The sequence below is a fragment of the Anser cygnoides genome, chromosome 9 (genome assembly GCF_040182565.1).
Source record: "Anser cygnoides isolate HZ-2024a breed goose chromosome 9, Taihu_goose_T2T_genome, whole genome shotgun sequence".
In the NCBI taxonomy this organism is placed as follows: Eukaryota; Metazoa; Chordata; class Aves; order Anseriformes; family Anatidae; genus Anser; species Anser cygnoides.
In genome coordinates, this window is record NC_089881.1 from 4,652,649 (window position 1) to 4,666,839 (window position 14,191).

Sequence of the window (14,191 nt, forward strand, 5' to 3'; positions counted from 1 at the left end):
GGAGCTGTGCGGAGGCTGCAGGGAGCTGGCTGCGCACCGTCACGTTCCTCTTGGTCACCCACCGGTGATTTGGCCACAGGTACGGAGGGTGGAAAGATAGCGACTGCAGTTATTGTATACCTTTTTGAAGAGGGGATAAGTAAATTATGGGAGTTGTTTCAAAACTCACCGTTGTAACAACGGGGGGTGGAATTTAAGTCAAAGCCAAACCAGGAGGAGCCCCATGACATAGGGCTGGATCCTTCATGGGTATATGCTTCTGCAAGACGTGGTGCCTGCAGTGACTTAAAGCCACCTACCCCAGAACAGGGACCGTGCTCTCCTCTGGGCCAGCAGTCAAGTTAACCAGCCCTGCTGCCTTTTGTGCCACAGCACCTTTCAGTCTCCACATTTCCCTCACACTTAGGTAGCATTGTGGCCTTTTCAAGGTTTACAGCTGAAGTCATCCAGGCTTTACTTCAGTTCTGCCTTAGGTAGATCACTGTATGCTCAACTGTGTAGTCACCCTAGAGTGCCTCCTGTCCCACACCTATCAGTGCAGGTAGATGATGGAAATTCTGCATTAGGAGCAGAGTTTAAGTACCCTTGTGTGAGGAAACTCAAACACAGAAACTCTAAATACCCCCTATTCTTCACGCTACAGCTGCACGTTAAGGCATCAAGCAGCACTCCCTGCCAACACAGGCTACAATCTCTCTGTGGCTAACATGCCTACCCGTAAGCGTGTGTCAGTGAAGGGAGCGGGGTGCCATGCCAGGGGAAGGACTGGACGATGCCCAGCGCCCTGGCACCCATCGCTGCTGCCCAAACACCTCCTGCCCGCACTGAGACCGGGGGGCTGACAGGAGGCGATTCCTCCCCACCGCAAGAGCTGGGCTCCGCTCCTGGAGCTTCGCAGCGGGTGGCACCGGGCTGACCCACCCTCTGCGGTAGCCGGGCGGCGGGCTGAGCCCACGGAGCGGCCGCGGGGCCCCACAGCGCGGCCGGGTCAGCGCGGAGCGCCGTGAGGGAGGCGGCGGGAGCGGCCCCGCGCCTCAGCGCCTCAGCGGGCGGGACGAGCCGCGGCCGCCCCTCAGGGCTCCGGGCGCGGGGCCGCCGCGCTGCGCGTGGCCCGGGGAGGAGCGGGCTCGGGCGGCGGCGGGGAAAAGAAGCCCAGTTCCGCTTCCTGACGAGCGGCCGGAGCGAGGGGTGCCTGCCCGCCTGCCTCCCGGTGCCCATGGCCGGCGAGAGGACGAGGCGCTTCACGCGGAGCCTGCTGCGGCCGGGGCAGGCGGCGGAGCTGCGACACAGCGCGGCCACCGCCGCCAGCGGCCGCCTCCAGCAGCGGGTGAGCGCCGGGGGGCGAGGGGGGACGGGAGGGTCCGGTACGGCTGCTGTGCCGCCAGGTGGGAGCTCGGCACCGGCGGTGCATGGCTGGGGTGTGCGGAGAGGGAGCGCCGTCTGCCTCCCCGAACCTCCCTGAAGCGCTGGCCGGTCGTTGGGCGTTCGTTCGCCGGTCTTCTACCGCGGTCCCTTCGGGTTTTTTAAAGCTGCGCGTTAGGAGAGCCAAACGACTCCTTAGATGAATAAGCGTGTCACGACGTCTGTGATTCACGTAGCTCAAATGTTTTCCTGCACTAATTCTTCAGGCGAGACAGCTCATGAAGTAGGCTAGAAAGAGGGAAAGTTGTAAGCGAAACGTCACCGCTCCTCAAAGTTTGCCCCACAGCCGTGCTTTCTGCCTCCCCCCCGCACGACACGGGAACTGGCTGTGCGGCTGTGTGCCCGTGCACTGGGGGCTTCCCCCTCGGATCCGCAGTGGCCTCGTCCCCTACGAACGGGCAGCCGTGCCGCGACGGGGCTCCGCTTGGGGCCGCATCGCTTCTTGCTTCTAGCTGTCCGTACACCAAACGCGAGTTGAGTTCTGTACCTCGCTACATTTGCAGTGCCTTTGCAGTCAGCTTTGAAGGTCTTCATGAAGTATTTCCAAGCTTCTGACTTGTGAAAGCTTGGTAGAGGCTTACTTGTCTTTCCTGGCTTCCCACCAAAGCTCAGCGTGCCATTAGCTCTTGTCAAAATCCCGAGGTGTCTGTGCAACCGGAGGGCTGGCAGATTTGCTCGGTCCTGCTGGCTGGGCACCCAGTGATTAGCGTTTGGCTCACTGTCAGGCAGGATACACGGCGCTGATAAAGGCTTGGTGGAAATGTCCTACGAACCATCAGGGTTGGTTTGGGCTCTGCCCGGGCACTGTGCTGGGTTGTTGTCCCCTACGAGAGTATACTGAAGTCCATACACCAGCTAAACTACGGCATCGTCTAATTGCAACTCAAAGTATTAGAAATGAAGTTCTGTTAGAAGAACTTCTTGCTCTGCTGTGTCTCTGCTGCAAGAATACGAGAAAAACAGAGAAGGAGATTGACGAAGCACATCTGAATTTGATGGTCTGGATCCCTTGAGAAGGGAATTGGGGTTTTGTTTAATTGTTTTTCAGTTGTTGCTAACAGATCTTAAACTGATAACTGAAGAATATAACATTTAATTACTGCTCATGCATTTGAGTTGTATTTTGTTCAATATCTCTTTAAAACATCCAGCCTTCAGTTGCGGGGCAGTGAGAAGTATCTGTCACTTCTGTGACTCTGACTTCCTGCCCCATGATGAAACATACTACTGCTGGATTTCATCAGGGCTTTTGGTTTGGTTTCGAAGGCAAATGCACGCAGATCTGCAGAGATGGTCTTTTAAAGATACCGAGGTTCAGATTTGAAGACGCCAGGCCAAACTCTGGTTTCAGTTATGCTGCTCAGCGGGGGCACCGAGGGACTTCCAGATGTTGCGTTTTATTCACCAGCAGGCACAACGGTTCTGAAGCCTCAGTTGCTTGCTGTGTTGAATACGTATGTCTCTGAGAAACTTAATGAAGTTACCATCTTTTTTACTATACTTTTTGGGATTGCCAGTAGTGTTGCTCATGAAAGCCAAATTTCCGTAGAGTTCCTCATGCTGAGAACTCCTGCTGGGGTACAACGCTCCTATCCTCCAGATGAAATCTCCTCTAGCTGCATGATGGCAGAACGAGACGAATTAGCCGTCATGCCTTAGCCAGCGGGCAGAAGGCCCCTTGCTGCAGTGCCAGGCTTGGAGCTGCCCTGCGGAGCTACGAGGCTCAGAGCTGGGCAGTGCTGTCATCCCCATGGGTCTCTCCGGTCATCATTTGCGGGGATGACCCTGTCCTGGTGCTGTAACAGTGCTGCAGGCACAAGGATGTTGCGTTGCTCTTGTAGAAAAGCGCCACAGGACCTCAGTGTTCTGGCTAGACTTGCACTGGTGTTTTTTTGTTGGTGGTGATGTGGTGTTTTTTTTTTGTACCAGAAGCAAGTATCCCTGTAGAAGAGAAAAACCTGGTGCGTTCCATGGGGTGTGTTGGCACCCCTTGCATCTTGTTCTGCATGTTTCAGCACCTTGTGCTCCAGTTGTGCCAAACCTGGCATTGTAAATCTTGTGTTGGAGCATCCTGCAAGTTGCTGCTGCGGCAGTCAAGGGTCTGTAAATAACTGGCTACTACAAAGTAGGGAAAGTGGAAAGGTGGATGAACTGAGCGTTCTGGTACTGCTTTTGTGTCTGTCCTGTATGAAATTCCAGCTGGGCCTCTGTCAGCCCAATTTGTAACAGCACCTGCAGCAGGGGTCCTTCATGTCTTAGCAATTTGGTGGGAGCCCAGGGAGCAAATGCCTGTTGGTGTTACCTCCCAGACAGCAGTGGAGTAGTGAGTTGTGTCTGTCAGCTCCTTGCTGCCCTCAAATACATCACTTCTGCTATATGCTTTCCCTTCATTTTGTTCATATTTATTTGCTTAATGTAGAAAAAATGTTGCAAGATGTTGCAAGTATTCAGCTCAAAATTCTGTTTGTAGACAAAAAAAAAAGCATCAGAGTAATCAAGGGAACGGGGATATATAAGTAACTTTTTAGTGCTATGAAAGATATAAAGTGGAAACAGATTGAGTGGGAAATATGTACTTTTTATACTTTTACTTTATGTATCTTTTACATCTATAATTATATATCTTATTGGCAGTGTAGTAGCTGCAGTATTTCAACACAGGTAAGACATTCTACATTAATTACAGAAGTCTTCAGCAAATGCAAGGGGGTGCTACTGTCAGGTGTTAATGGTGTGTGGCAGTACTTCAGGTGGCTTCAATAATTGCCCAGTTATTTCCTGTTAACTAATTCTTTCTTTTAGAGAAAGCAATTTACAAAAACTAGTCAGTGAAATTGATCAGTGTCATCTAAAAGAAGGTAAATAATTTAGTGTATTTTGAAACTGTCACAAAATTCTATGTCCTAACAGAAAAGGCTTGTTAGAAATTTATACTGTGAACACTCGCTGCCTAGGAAGCTGACTAGCTGTGCATAAGAAAGGGAAATTAATGTCTGTTGTTTCGTTTGCCTGCAACTGCAGCAAGGTTTCTCTGCAAGTTTTTAGAATAGGGATGGGCCACTCAGCGCTTCTAGAAATCTGATTGCTAGCCACTTAGTTATTATAAAACTTTGCATTATATCGTTATTTGCAGGTCACAATTAATTTGGCTAAGTACTTCTGGCTGCAGCACTCATCCTTCATGTAAAGTATTGTGATACTGCTTTCACAAAAGGCTTGTGGGGGGTCTTGCTCCTCATCTCTCTTCTGTAGTTTACCAAGTTAATAGCAGGCTGGAATTGGGCTGCTGCTCCACGTGTCTTTTTTTTGGCAGAGGTTTCTTTCCGTCGTGCTGCAGCCAAGTGTAGAAAGTTGTGGTGTCCAATGACCCTACACTGGCTGTCTTTCTTGAGTGGAATCTGGATTACATTTTTTTTTTTTGAGGGGTGAAGGGTCTTTATCTTACCTGATGGCAGTTCAATTCCTCCTTGAAAGGACAGGTTACAATTATTTCCAATGTGTGTTTTATGTCATGTGTTCTTCACAAGTAATAAAGGCTCTCTTTTTTACTGTGTATTTTTAGTTTTAGAGCTAATTTTTAATTCTGAAGGTAGGTAATGAAGTGTTTGTGACTTTATCTGTTTTGTTTTATGGTGAGTTCAGTGGTGTGGCATAGTCTCTAAGGAAGAGTAATCTGCATTGCTTGCAGTCGCGCAGAGAACACCCATTGCTTTGGTACCCAGGGTGATAACAACAACGGAGCTTTGACCATTCTTACCCCGTTGGGCCCGGCTGTATGGCCTTTTCTCATCACGCAGCCGCGCTCGGGTTAGACTTCCATGTTCAAAATCAGGCCAATGAATGAAATAGCCTCCACAGTGAAAACTTCGTTTGTTTAGAAGGTACAGTGTTAGCTGAGCTATTCCAAGGACAGAAGTACTTTGAAAACTGGGCTGTGAAAGGCTCCTTTCTTCTGAGGATATTCTGATGTCTACTGTTTGTCCAGTGTGAACTAAAGTAAGGCATTTATACAGACAGTGAATGTACCATGTTGTTAGAGATAAATAGGCTGTATGTGTTTATACATACGTGTACATGCCTGGGCTTCACACGCCATATACTAGATGTTTGTCTGTTTCTCTGTAGACTTCTTAATGTATTAGCTTGTTCTTTTTTTCCTTTTTTTTTCTTTGCTTAAAGCTGAGGTGATAGCCTGGTGAAATAATCCTAAAAACATGCACAGAGTGAAAGCCTCATCCCCATTTTTGTGGTTGAGGAGAGAGTTTATTCATTGCACAGGCAGAAGGGAATGTTATCTGCAGTCTAGGTCTGTGAAGATTCTGCTTTTGAAGTCTTTGTGTTTGAGTTGTCATGGTCTCTTCAGGACAGACAACTTGTCAGGTATGTTTAGGATGTTAGCAACTATAATGAAGCTTTAAACTACTTTTTTATATTTGTATTTTACCTTTGAAACTTGTTCACGAGTCTGCATTCCAAAATTTATCTTTAATATCCTCTACATCTTCAAAGACAAAACCCAACATTATAAGTAATTTCCTTAATCAGCAATTTTTTTTTTTAAAGTTTTCGTGTCTGATGACTAATTTCATAGCTGTTCTTCAGTTGGGGTATCCCAAGGACACCTGCCGTGGTGTGGACCTGACAAGGATCTGATCATTTTCAGCTGGCTGCTGGAGCCCAGATGTAAGAGCAAACCAAGCAAAGGGCACAGACAAGAATGTACTGTTTGCACATTCTCCAGCTGCTAGGCTCCCTCCTCTGCAGGCAGACAAAGGGGCCAATTTCTTCTCCTGAGTAATTCTAGGAACTTCATTTGAGGCTTGTACCGGGGATCAAACTGACGCACAAATGAAGAAAGAGAGATAAGGGAAGAAAGCCACAGAGAAGGGTGGAGGAGAAAAAGGAAGAAAATGGTCTAGAAAGAGTTCATAAGCACTGGAGAAAATGGGGGAAAAGAGAAAAGACTTTGTGGGGAAAGAGAGGCTGAAGAAGACAATGAAACGGAGGAAAGAAATGAAGAGATCTGCAAGAAAGATTCGTCAGGTTGGTGAATAACTCATGCAAATAAACCCTTAATATGAAATACACAGGCAGTCATTTTGCAGGTAGTGAGACCAGAGCACTTCAGTTTAAATGTAGTTTTTGCTGTTGTCTTGAATCTGTCACTTGAATAATGCTTTGTTTTGAATTGATGGGAAGTGAGTCAGCTTGAGTAACTCAAAATGATCTCAGTTTATAGAAGCCGCATTAACTTTTTCCCCCTGCTTACAAGGTTAAATAAGGGGTCTGGAGAAGGGAATATGAACAGCAGTAGGGAAGAGAGGGAGAATCTGGAAAATTAAGCCTTGTATTGGGTTTGGAGAATAGTTAGGCAGAGAGGAGGTTTAGTGTTGTGGCTTTTAGCAGGCAGTTTTGCAGTGCATATGTCACTTCCAGAAGTCAAAACATGTTTGTAACTTTGCTAGCACAAGGTCAAAAGGCTATGAAGTAGTGACACGGGTGTGATTATTACACAAATAACAAAGACTTACCAACAGTATGTGTAACACTTGCCAGTTGAGGATTGCCTGCATTTTGCAAAAATCAACAGTATTTCTCTGAAGCTGGATGATTTTTTTGTCTGCTTTATACCAACTGCATTTTCTTATGTTATGCTGACTTTATTCTGGTTTTGCTGATAAGGAGAACAAAACAAAAAGATAACTGCCCAAGATCTCGCAGTGAACATACAGTGAGCCTCAGAACAACAGTCTCCAAGTTCATTCCTGCTGTGGGCTGCCCTGCCATGCTCAGCCAAATCGTTTGCCTGACTCTTACAGCTGCTCTGCAGTCTGCCCCCTGCTCTCATTGCTGACCTGGGCAATTTTCCTCTCTCCTCTAAAATGTAAGAGAACCAAGAGCTGCCTGCTCTCTGTGTGCTTCTCCTCGGCTTGTCCCTTTCAGAGCAGAACACAAACAGGCTCCAAATTGCACTGTAACAAGAGGGCAGCAAGCTGCGTTAGTGCTAAATGCTCAAGTGTGTCAATGAAGCCTTCCAGAGCCTTTCTCTTACAGGGGAAATTCAGGAGGCTTGTTTGTTTTTACCTTTCTCCTCTTCCTTGTTTTTTAGATTGGTCTCACAGAACAATAGTCTATTCCCCACCCCCCCCCCCCCCCCCCCCCCCCCCCCGTCATTGGTATGTAATTAAAACCTAAACATGTAGGTTAAATAGATTTTTAGTAGGCTGCTTCTTATCTCTGGTACCATTTTTTTCCGATGATACATACACGCTGGCTTTTTGTTTTTATGTCTTGCACGGTGCCTTACAAACATAGGGAGGGAGTTCCCGTGGAGTGCTGGGGACGGGGCTGCCCAGCCTCACCTCCCCAGCTTGCGCTCGGGGGTTAGCGTCCACAAAAAGCCCCCTTGCTTGGGTACTGTAAGGCTGCTAGCAGCTGGAACCCGAATACTGCGTGGTTTGGAACGTCATCAGATGACAGAATGTAGATGGGCTTTGGGCTTGTAGAAAAACATGTCGCATGAGGAAATCTGGAGATGTTTCTGAGATGGGGTTTGTCCTGTGCGGCCAGCTCAGCAGCGTGGACTATAGCTACCACCATTAGGATCCCAGGTAATTACAGGCAAATGGAGCTGGATGCCTCGGCACAACAGGGGTCTGCTGCTGCCTCTGTGGAACCATGTCTTATCTCTGCAGCCTCAAATCAAAATTCCCAAAGAATGGAAGAAAAAATTACACCCTATTACATTTTAAGTTACCAATTCATTCACTTTTAATTAGCACTTAGCTTTTTACAAGATTTTCTTCACACTCTGGCTGTTGTGTGGTTGGTATTGTGTTTATTTAGCAAGCTGTCAACTTTGTAGTGATTGTCTTAATGCTGAGTGTGGTTCTCCACGTCTGGATTCATGTTGTGTGGAGGAAGTACAAGGCAATTGTGTTGTTGAGTGAAATTGGCTTGTTTGCTTTTCGTCTTTGAGAGTAACTCCGGCTGACTTGAGACAAACATGATTCTAGGTTACTTTGACATGTTGACCTAAATTAAATGATGTAGATATAATGAAATGTAATGAATGCAACCCAGTTGGATACAATAAAGGGGAAAAAATACTTTCTTTGAGTGTCATTATTTATGAACGAGAGTAGTACAGAAACATCTCTGAAACTGCAATGGCTAAATATGGTTAGCATAGGAAAAAAAGAAAACTTCATCTTTGGTTTCAGTTAATATAATTTGATTTATTTTTTTTTTTAAGCTGACATTTAAATGCATTGTTTATCCATGTATGTTTTCTGCTAGACAAACCTGCTTTTGCTTCTTTGAGTAAGCTGATGTATGTCAGCTGCTTTTAATGAGTGCTTCTGATTTTCCAGCAAGAATGAAGTTCTGGCTGCTCAGGTGTTTCATAAAGCCACGCCTGTGCCTCTCCTCACACTGAGCTAGAGGCTTGCCATGTGGCGAGCACAATGGCTCTGCATAGACAATACCATTTACTTTTTTTAACGGGTAGCGGAGACTGACTATGTGTTAAATGCGTCTTTTGTCTCAATGCAAGTTCCTCAGTGGTCTTTAGTTCTAGGTCTTCTGTTTATTTTTTTCTTTTTTTGGGGGGGGTGGGGAGAGCTTGGCACAGGTTGAAGAAAACAGACTTCTCAAGTGTGAGACCCTTCCCTGATCTGAGGTTTGGCCAGGCTCTGGGAGAATCTGAGGAGGTCTGTAACCCTTGTAGGATTTCGGCTCCTACCCCCATCCCAGGGATTCCTCTGACTTCCAAAGAATGTTTCACTTGGAGTTCAAACCAGGCTTTTGTCTTTTATGGGAGTTAGAGGAATCCTTTACAGCTGCAGGTGTTTAACACAAGTCTTCCTGTAACACCTTTACTACTGTCTTTGCGTTTCTTCTCAATGTTAGAATTAATTGCTCTTACCTTCCTCTCCCCTGGTCTGTTTCCTATGTTCGCTCTGTGCCGAGGGTTACTGCAGCGCAGGGTGGGCACCAGGGTTGGTGTCGCAAAGCCCTGCAGCGCAGCGCAGCCTTCCTGGGGCTGGTGGGCTGCTGTCCCAGCTGTGCTGGGTACAGACGCGCTGCCCCTGCGCCTCTCCATTTCTTGCCACCCCCTGCTCCCGCCTCTCAGCTGTTACCTCTCTGCCTAAGGGCTGCCCCAGCTCCTCTCCCTTCTCGTTGTCTCAAGTTTATGTTGGATTTTTAGGCAGATTGTCTCCGCTGTGGGGAAGAGAAGTGGCACAAAGGTGGGGGGAGAACCACCGGGGTATCTCCTGGTCCCAGTGGCTTCTAACCCTGAAATGACTTCTTCCATCCCCTTCTGCTGTGAGATGCTTGTTGCTGCTGCCTCCTCTTCCTCTCCCCAGCCCCTGCCTTCCTGCCCTCTCTTGGCCCTCTGGCAGCCTCAGGGGAGAGTCCAAGCCAAAAAGGCAGCAGAACAGGGAAAGGAAAAGCTGCTTGTGCCCCAAGACTGCATGCGGTGGAGGTGCAGACTGGGGAAGGGAAGGAGGATAGGTCTCCATGGCTCCCTTCTCTGCCCTTTGGAAGCAAATACAAGTGCTCCTTTCCAGGCTGTGAGCAGGACAGGAGAAAGTATTTAGAGCGTGTTGAGTCTTTTAGAGTGAAAGTGTTGGGCTAAAGTCAGTCCAGGGGCTATTGGTTGGACCATGCTGATTTAAATAACATCATCTCTGGAGGTTGTCCCATGAAGGAGCTCTTCGCATTGCTATGCAAGTACCAAGGCACGTGCCAGGCTTGATGCCTTTTATTAGGAATGCCTCCATTGCATTTCGCGTGATATGTATTAACGTGAGGTATTTGTAGCAATATCAGTCTCTTTTGAAGATAGAAATGTGCAGACTTTCTCCTGGCTTTTTTAAAATTTTTTTTTTTCTTTCTACCAATGAAATTGGTGAACGTGTTACAGCAATACTGCTGGTAAACACCTGCAGCTCTTCTCTTAGAACAGCCTCAGAGTGGTCTCAAGTCTCCAAAGCAGTTCAGGGGCCAGAGCCTGGCCGTCCTGGGGGAGGAGCTGGTTCACGCCTTCAGACTTCTCAACTGGGCTGAGCAAAACAGAGGAAAGAGCATGGTACAGAGCAACGGCACACTGACGGACAGGGTCCTTGGGCAAGCAAGTCCTGGGCCCGACCTCTGGCTTAGTGATTCCCCCTGCAGGGAGAAAGGGAGTGATGAGTAAGTGTTTAAAAGCAGTGATGAGTAGACTTTGATATTTATTCCAGAATATCATGTGGTCCGTATCTTTTGTATTCACACACTTGCAATGCATACTAAAACATGTGCTGAGCTATCGTGTCCCCATTGCCACTATATAGGAACACTTTTTTTCCTTCTATTTGTGTGTAGCAGGTGGATTTCCACCAGCAAACAAAGAGCAGTTGCAGTAACAAAACAGAAGTGAAGTATCATATGCAATTCTCGTTTGAAAATTAGTTACTAAAATGCATCTGCCTGTTTCAGAGCTCACACCTCCCTTTAAGCACCGGTCGCCTTTTACATGAGTAACAGTTGTTTTTCTCATTGAACTATGTCATTGTGTGGTGCTTCTGTTCTGCTGACACCATTTCATTAAATGGCTGCACGGTGAGCACAGGTTGAAATTAAGTCACAGGATGTTACGTAGAATTGCTGCATGAATTTATCCTCGTAGCTCCACCAGAATTAATGAGAGCTGTTTCTGAGGCTGGTTAGGAGAACTTACCAAACTGAAATGAAGGAAATACATGAGCAGAAATTTAGCTTACCCTCTTTCCTAGTCAAATAATAACTTGTGGTATAACAGCAGCATCAGAAGTCTCTAATTTATACTAAAAAAAAAAAAAAAAAGTTGCAGTCTAGGTAGGTTTACCTCTTCTGTGGGTGTATATCTCAGAAACTTCCTGATAGTTATTTACTTCAACCATGTAGCCAAGTTGGTACAAAAATCCTTTTTGCCTTCTTTGTATCCTTCCACCAGCAAGCATAACTGCAGGGCAGTTTGGGGTGGAAGTTACAAGTAACTTACATGGCAATAAGCGCTAGGACTGGAGGACACCATAACTGACATGCATTGGTATGAAGTTTATCTGCCTCTTTTTTTCTTGTTCCTGCAGTGAGAACCCTTTAAGCTTACTAGACATGGCCTGTATACTGCACTCAATCATTATCTTGCCCTCAATTCTTTATTCTTGTATCTTCCCACTCCCTGCTTTGCTGCCCTTGCTCCTTCCAGTCCTCAGTCCTTGTTGCTGTGTCTCTCCCACTCATCTCCGAGCCTCCATTAATGCATCTCTGTGCGCAGGGAACAGTCTGTCTGTTGTGTGTTGGGCACCCTATCTGTGCCTGCCATCCACGCCATCTTAAAACCCACTTCTTCCAGGAATTCTGTGTCCCTGTTCCTCAAACCAATAATCTCTCTGCTCCTTCTCTTCACTGAACAGCTCTCCAGTGTTATGCTGTTGTAGCCATGCCTCCCTCACTCCCATATGGTCAACATGAAGCCTTTGGGTTCAGTAGCAAGTCTCCTTCTTAGCTTTAGTATAAAATCTTACATTAAACGAATGGGTTTATATACTATTGCTATTAGAACAACTGTTTGCTAGGTAAAAGATCGTTCAAATAAAAGGTAGTGAGTGACTCCTCTTTGAAAGAAGACTCTGTCAGATATGTCTGTTCCCTAAAAGCATTTCTGTACCAGTGGATCCCTGCTCAGTGCTTATACAGTATTTACAGATGATTATGTATACAGTGGAATGTCTTAATGCATCTCTATCAAGTCTATTTTAAAAATATTTAAACCAATTAAGCAAATAGGTGGCTGCCAGGGCTACCATCTGTTTCCTTGGAGTAATGTGGCATGCATAGGTTTAGGGGGGGTGGAGGGGGGTTAAGCAGAGAGGGTTGGCATTTAAGTTTCATGCTGATGGATACTGAGGTGTGCTAGAACGAGCTATAAGTCCCTCTGTACTTGTTCTTTGTGTCCTGACATTTCTGGGTTTCTCTTTTTCTTACCATTATTTCCCAGGGTGTTTTTTAGAAGAGCCCAGCTCCTAATCCTAAAGGGATTCAGATTTGAAAGTGCAAATTTCTTTAGCGTTCAGAAGTTTGTGTAATAAAGGATGGGAGATGGCAAATGACTTTTACAACTGGAGTTTGAAGAGCTGAGATATAAAACCTCTGGGCTGATTTTTAGGGCGGTGGCTCCCCCGTGGCCCTCACTGCTGTGGCAGCAGGACTGGGAAGCTCTCAGCGCTTGGGCACATGGAGCCCGAAGTCCCCAGTGGCATGGCCACCACAGAGGAGCGCGCAGTGACATTCAGCCCCTCTCGAATCAATCTGGTGTGGTTTGCATCACTTCTGATAAGCCTCAGTTGTGCTACCTGTGCAGAGGGGAAGGTAGGCATGCGTTGGGGCTGGCAGGGAGAGGAGGATCATTTCCAAGGAAAAGCACTAAATTCGGGCTTGCTGTTTTGCCCTGGTAAAACAGCTGCAGTTGCACAAAAGCCTGTGTATCAACTGGCTGCTGACAGTTAAAAGGATGAGACCTTTAAAAACAAGAAGTTCTTATATATGTGGTTATTAATAGATTAAACTACAAGAATTACAGGAATTAAAACTGAAGAAGTTAAAAGAAATCCAGATCTTCCCCCTCATGTGTTTCTTCCCCCACGCACCATTCCCCCCCCCCCCCCCCCCCCCACTTCCTTTTATTTATTTGGAGGCTTAAAACAGTGAAGCTAGAGGTGTTTTCATATAATGCTACTGAATTTAGGTAGATGATACTAAATGGGAATATTTAGGGATGAGAAGATCATTGTTTTTCCTTGCCTTTTAGTTGTGGCTATTGAGGGTGAGTCTTCCGCTCACCAGTATCTGGACCTGCCTGGGCATCTGAGTGTTTGCCTGTGGTTCTTTGCTGCTCTTTGGAGGGGGTGAGGGATATTTGGTATGGTTTGGAGTGTGTGCCTCTTCCTAAGAGAGGAAAATAACCAAAGAACTGTCACCAAAATTTTTTATTTATTTATATTTTTTTAATAATGGGCTTTGTGGGGAATCGCACTGAGATTGGTGCCTATACTACTGAAAGCCTGATACGTTGGCATACCGTTCTCCTCTCGTTCTCATTTATGAAGATATTTTCTGTTCTTGAAGAAAACTACATGGAAGTAATAGGCAGCTTACTGCTTCATTTAATTAACTGCAGCTAGCATTTATAGGGCAAAAAGAAGGTGGCAAAATGGTGATGGGCAGGTTCTTTTTGTCTGTGTCAGAGCTTCAGGTTTTTTTCCCTGTAGCCAATATGCCAAACAAGTCCTGCTGTCATTAACTAACAAGGACTTTTTTGAAATATTTTCAGTCTTGAGGGTGCAAAAATAACAAAGTGAACCATGACTGGAGAGGAATAATACTTCCTAGCTGGTACTATCACGGGCTCAGCTTAACAGACTTTTTTTGTCTGTAAGATAACAGAAATGAAAACTAGTGAAGTGTAAGTGCTGACAGTATGACTGTTTTTAGACAGCTTGGCAGGAAACATTCACTATTTCCTGTTCTGTTTGATGTTCTGTTGACTTTCTCACAAATACTAACCCTGCTGGGGCATCGGTGTTTGCTGCTACAGTGGTATGGCTATAACAATGAAAATAATAAAAGACAATGCCAACAACAGCCAGATTTAAATATCTTCTGTTGCTTTAAATAGATTGAGTGGTTTTGGTTTAAGAAAAATACGGAATTTTCCATTAGTTTTTTGGTCCCACTGGAGCAT

General features: G+C 46.2%; 1 protein-coding gene across 5 annotated transcripts in view; it reads left to right on the forward strand.

Moving 5' to 3' along the window:
- Positions 1-1,047: 1,047 nt before the first annotated feature.
- Positions 1,048-14,191, forward strand: part of DOCK10 (dedicator of cytokinesis 10) — a 151,967-nt gene continuing 138,823 nt past the window's right edge. For 2 of the 5 annotated variants that reach the window (XM_067002482.1, XM_067002483.1), the window contains exon 1: positions 1,078-1,327. In XM_067002482.1, the coding sequence (XP_066858583.1) occupies positions 1,217-1,327 (111 nt within the window). In that variant the 5' untranslated portion in view covers positions 1,078-1,216. Of the gene's footprint in view, positions 1,328-6,011; positions 6,466-14,191 lie in introns of those variants that run through there. The other 3 variants (XM_067002486.1, XM_067002487.1, XM_048063031.2) reach the window with 2 other exon arrangements.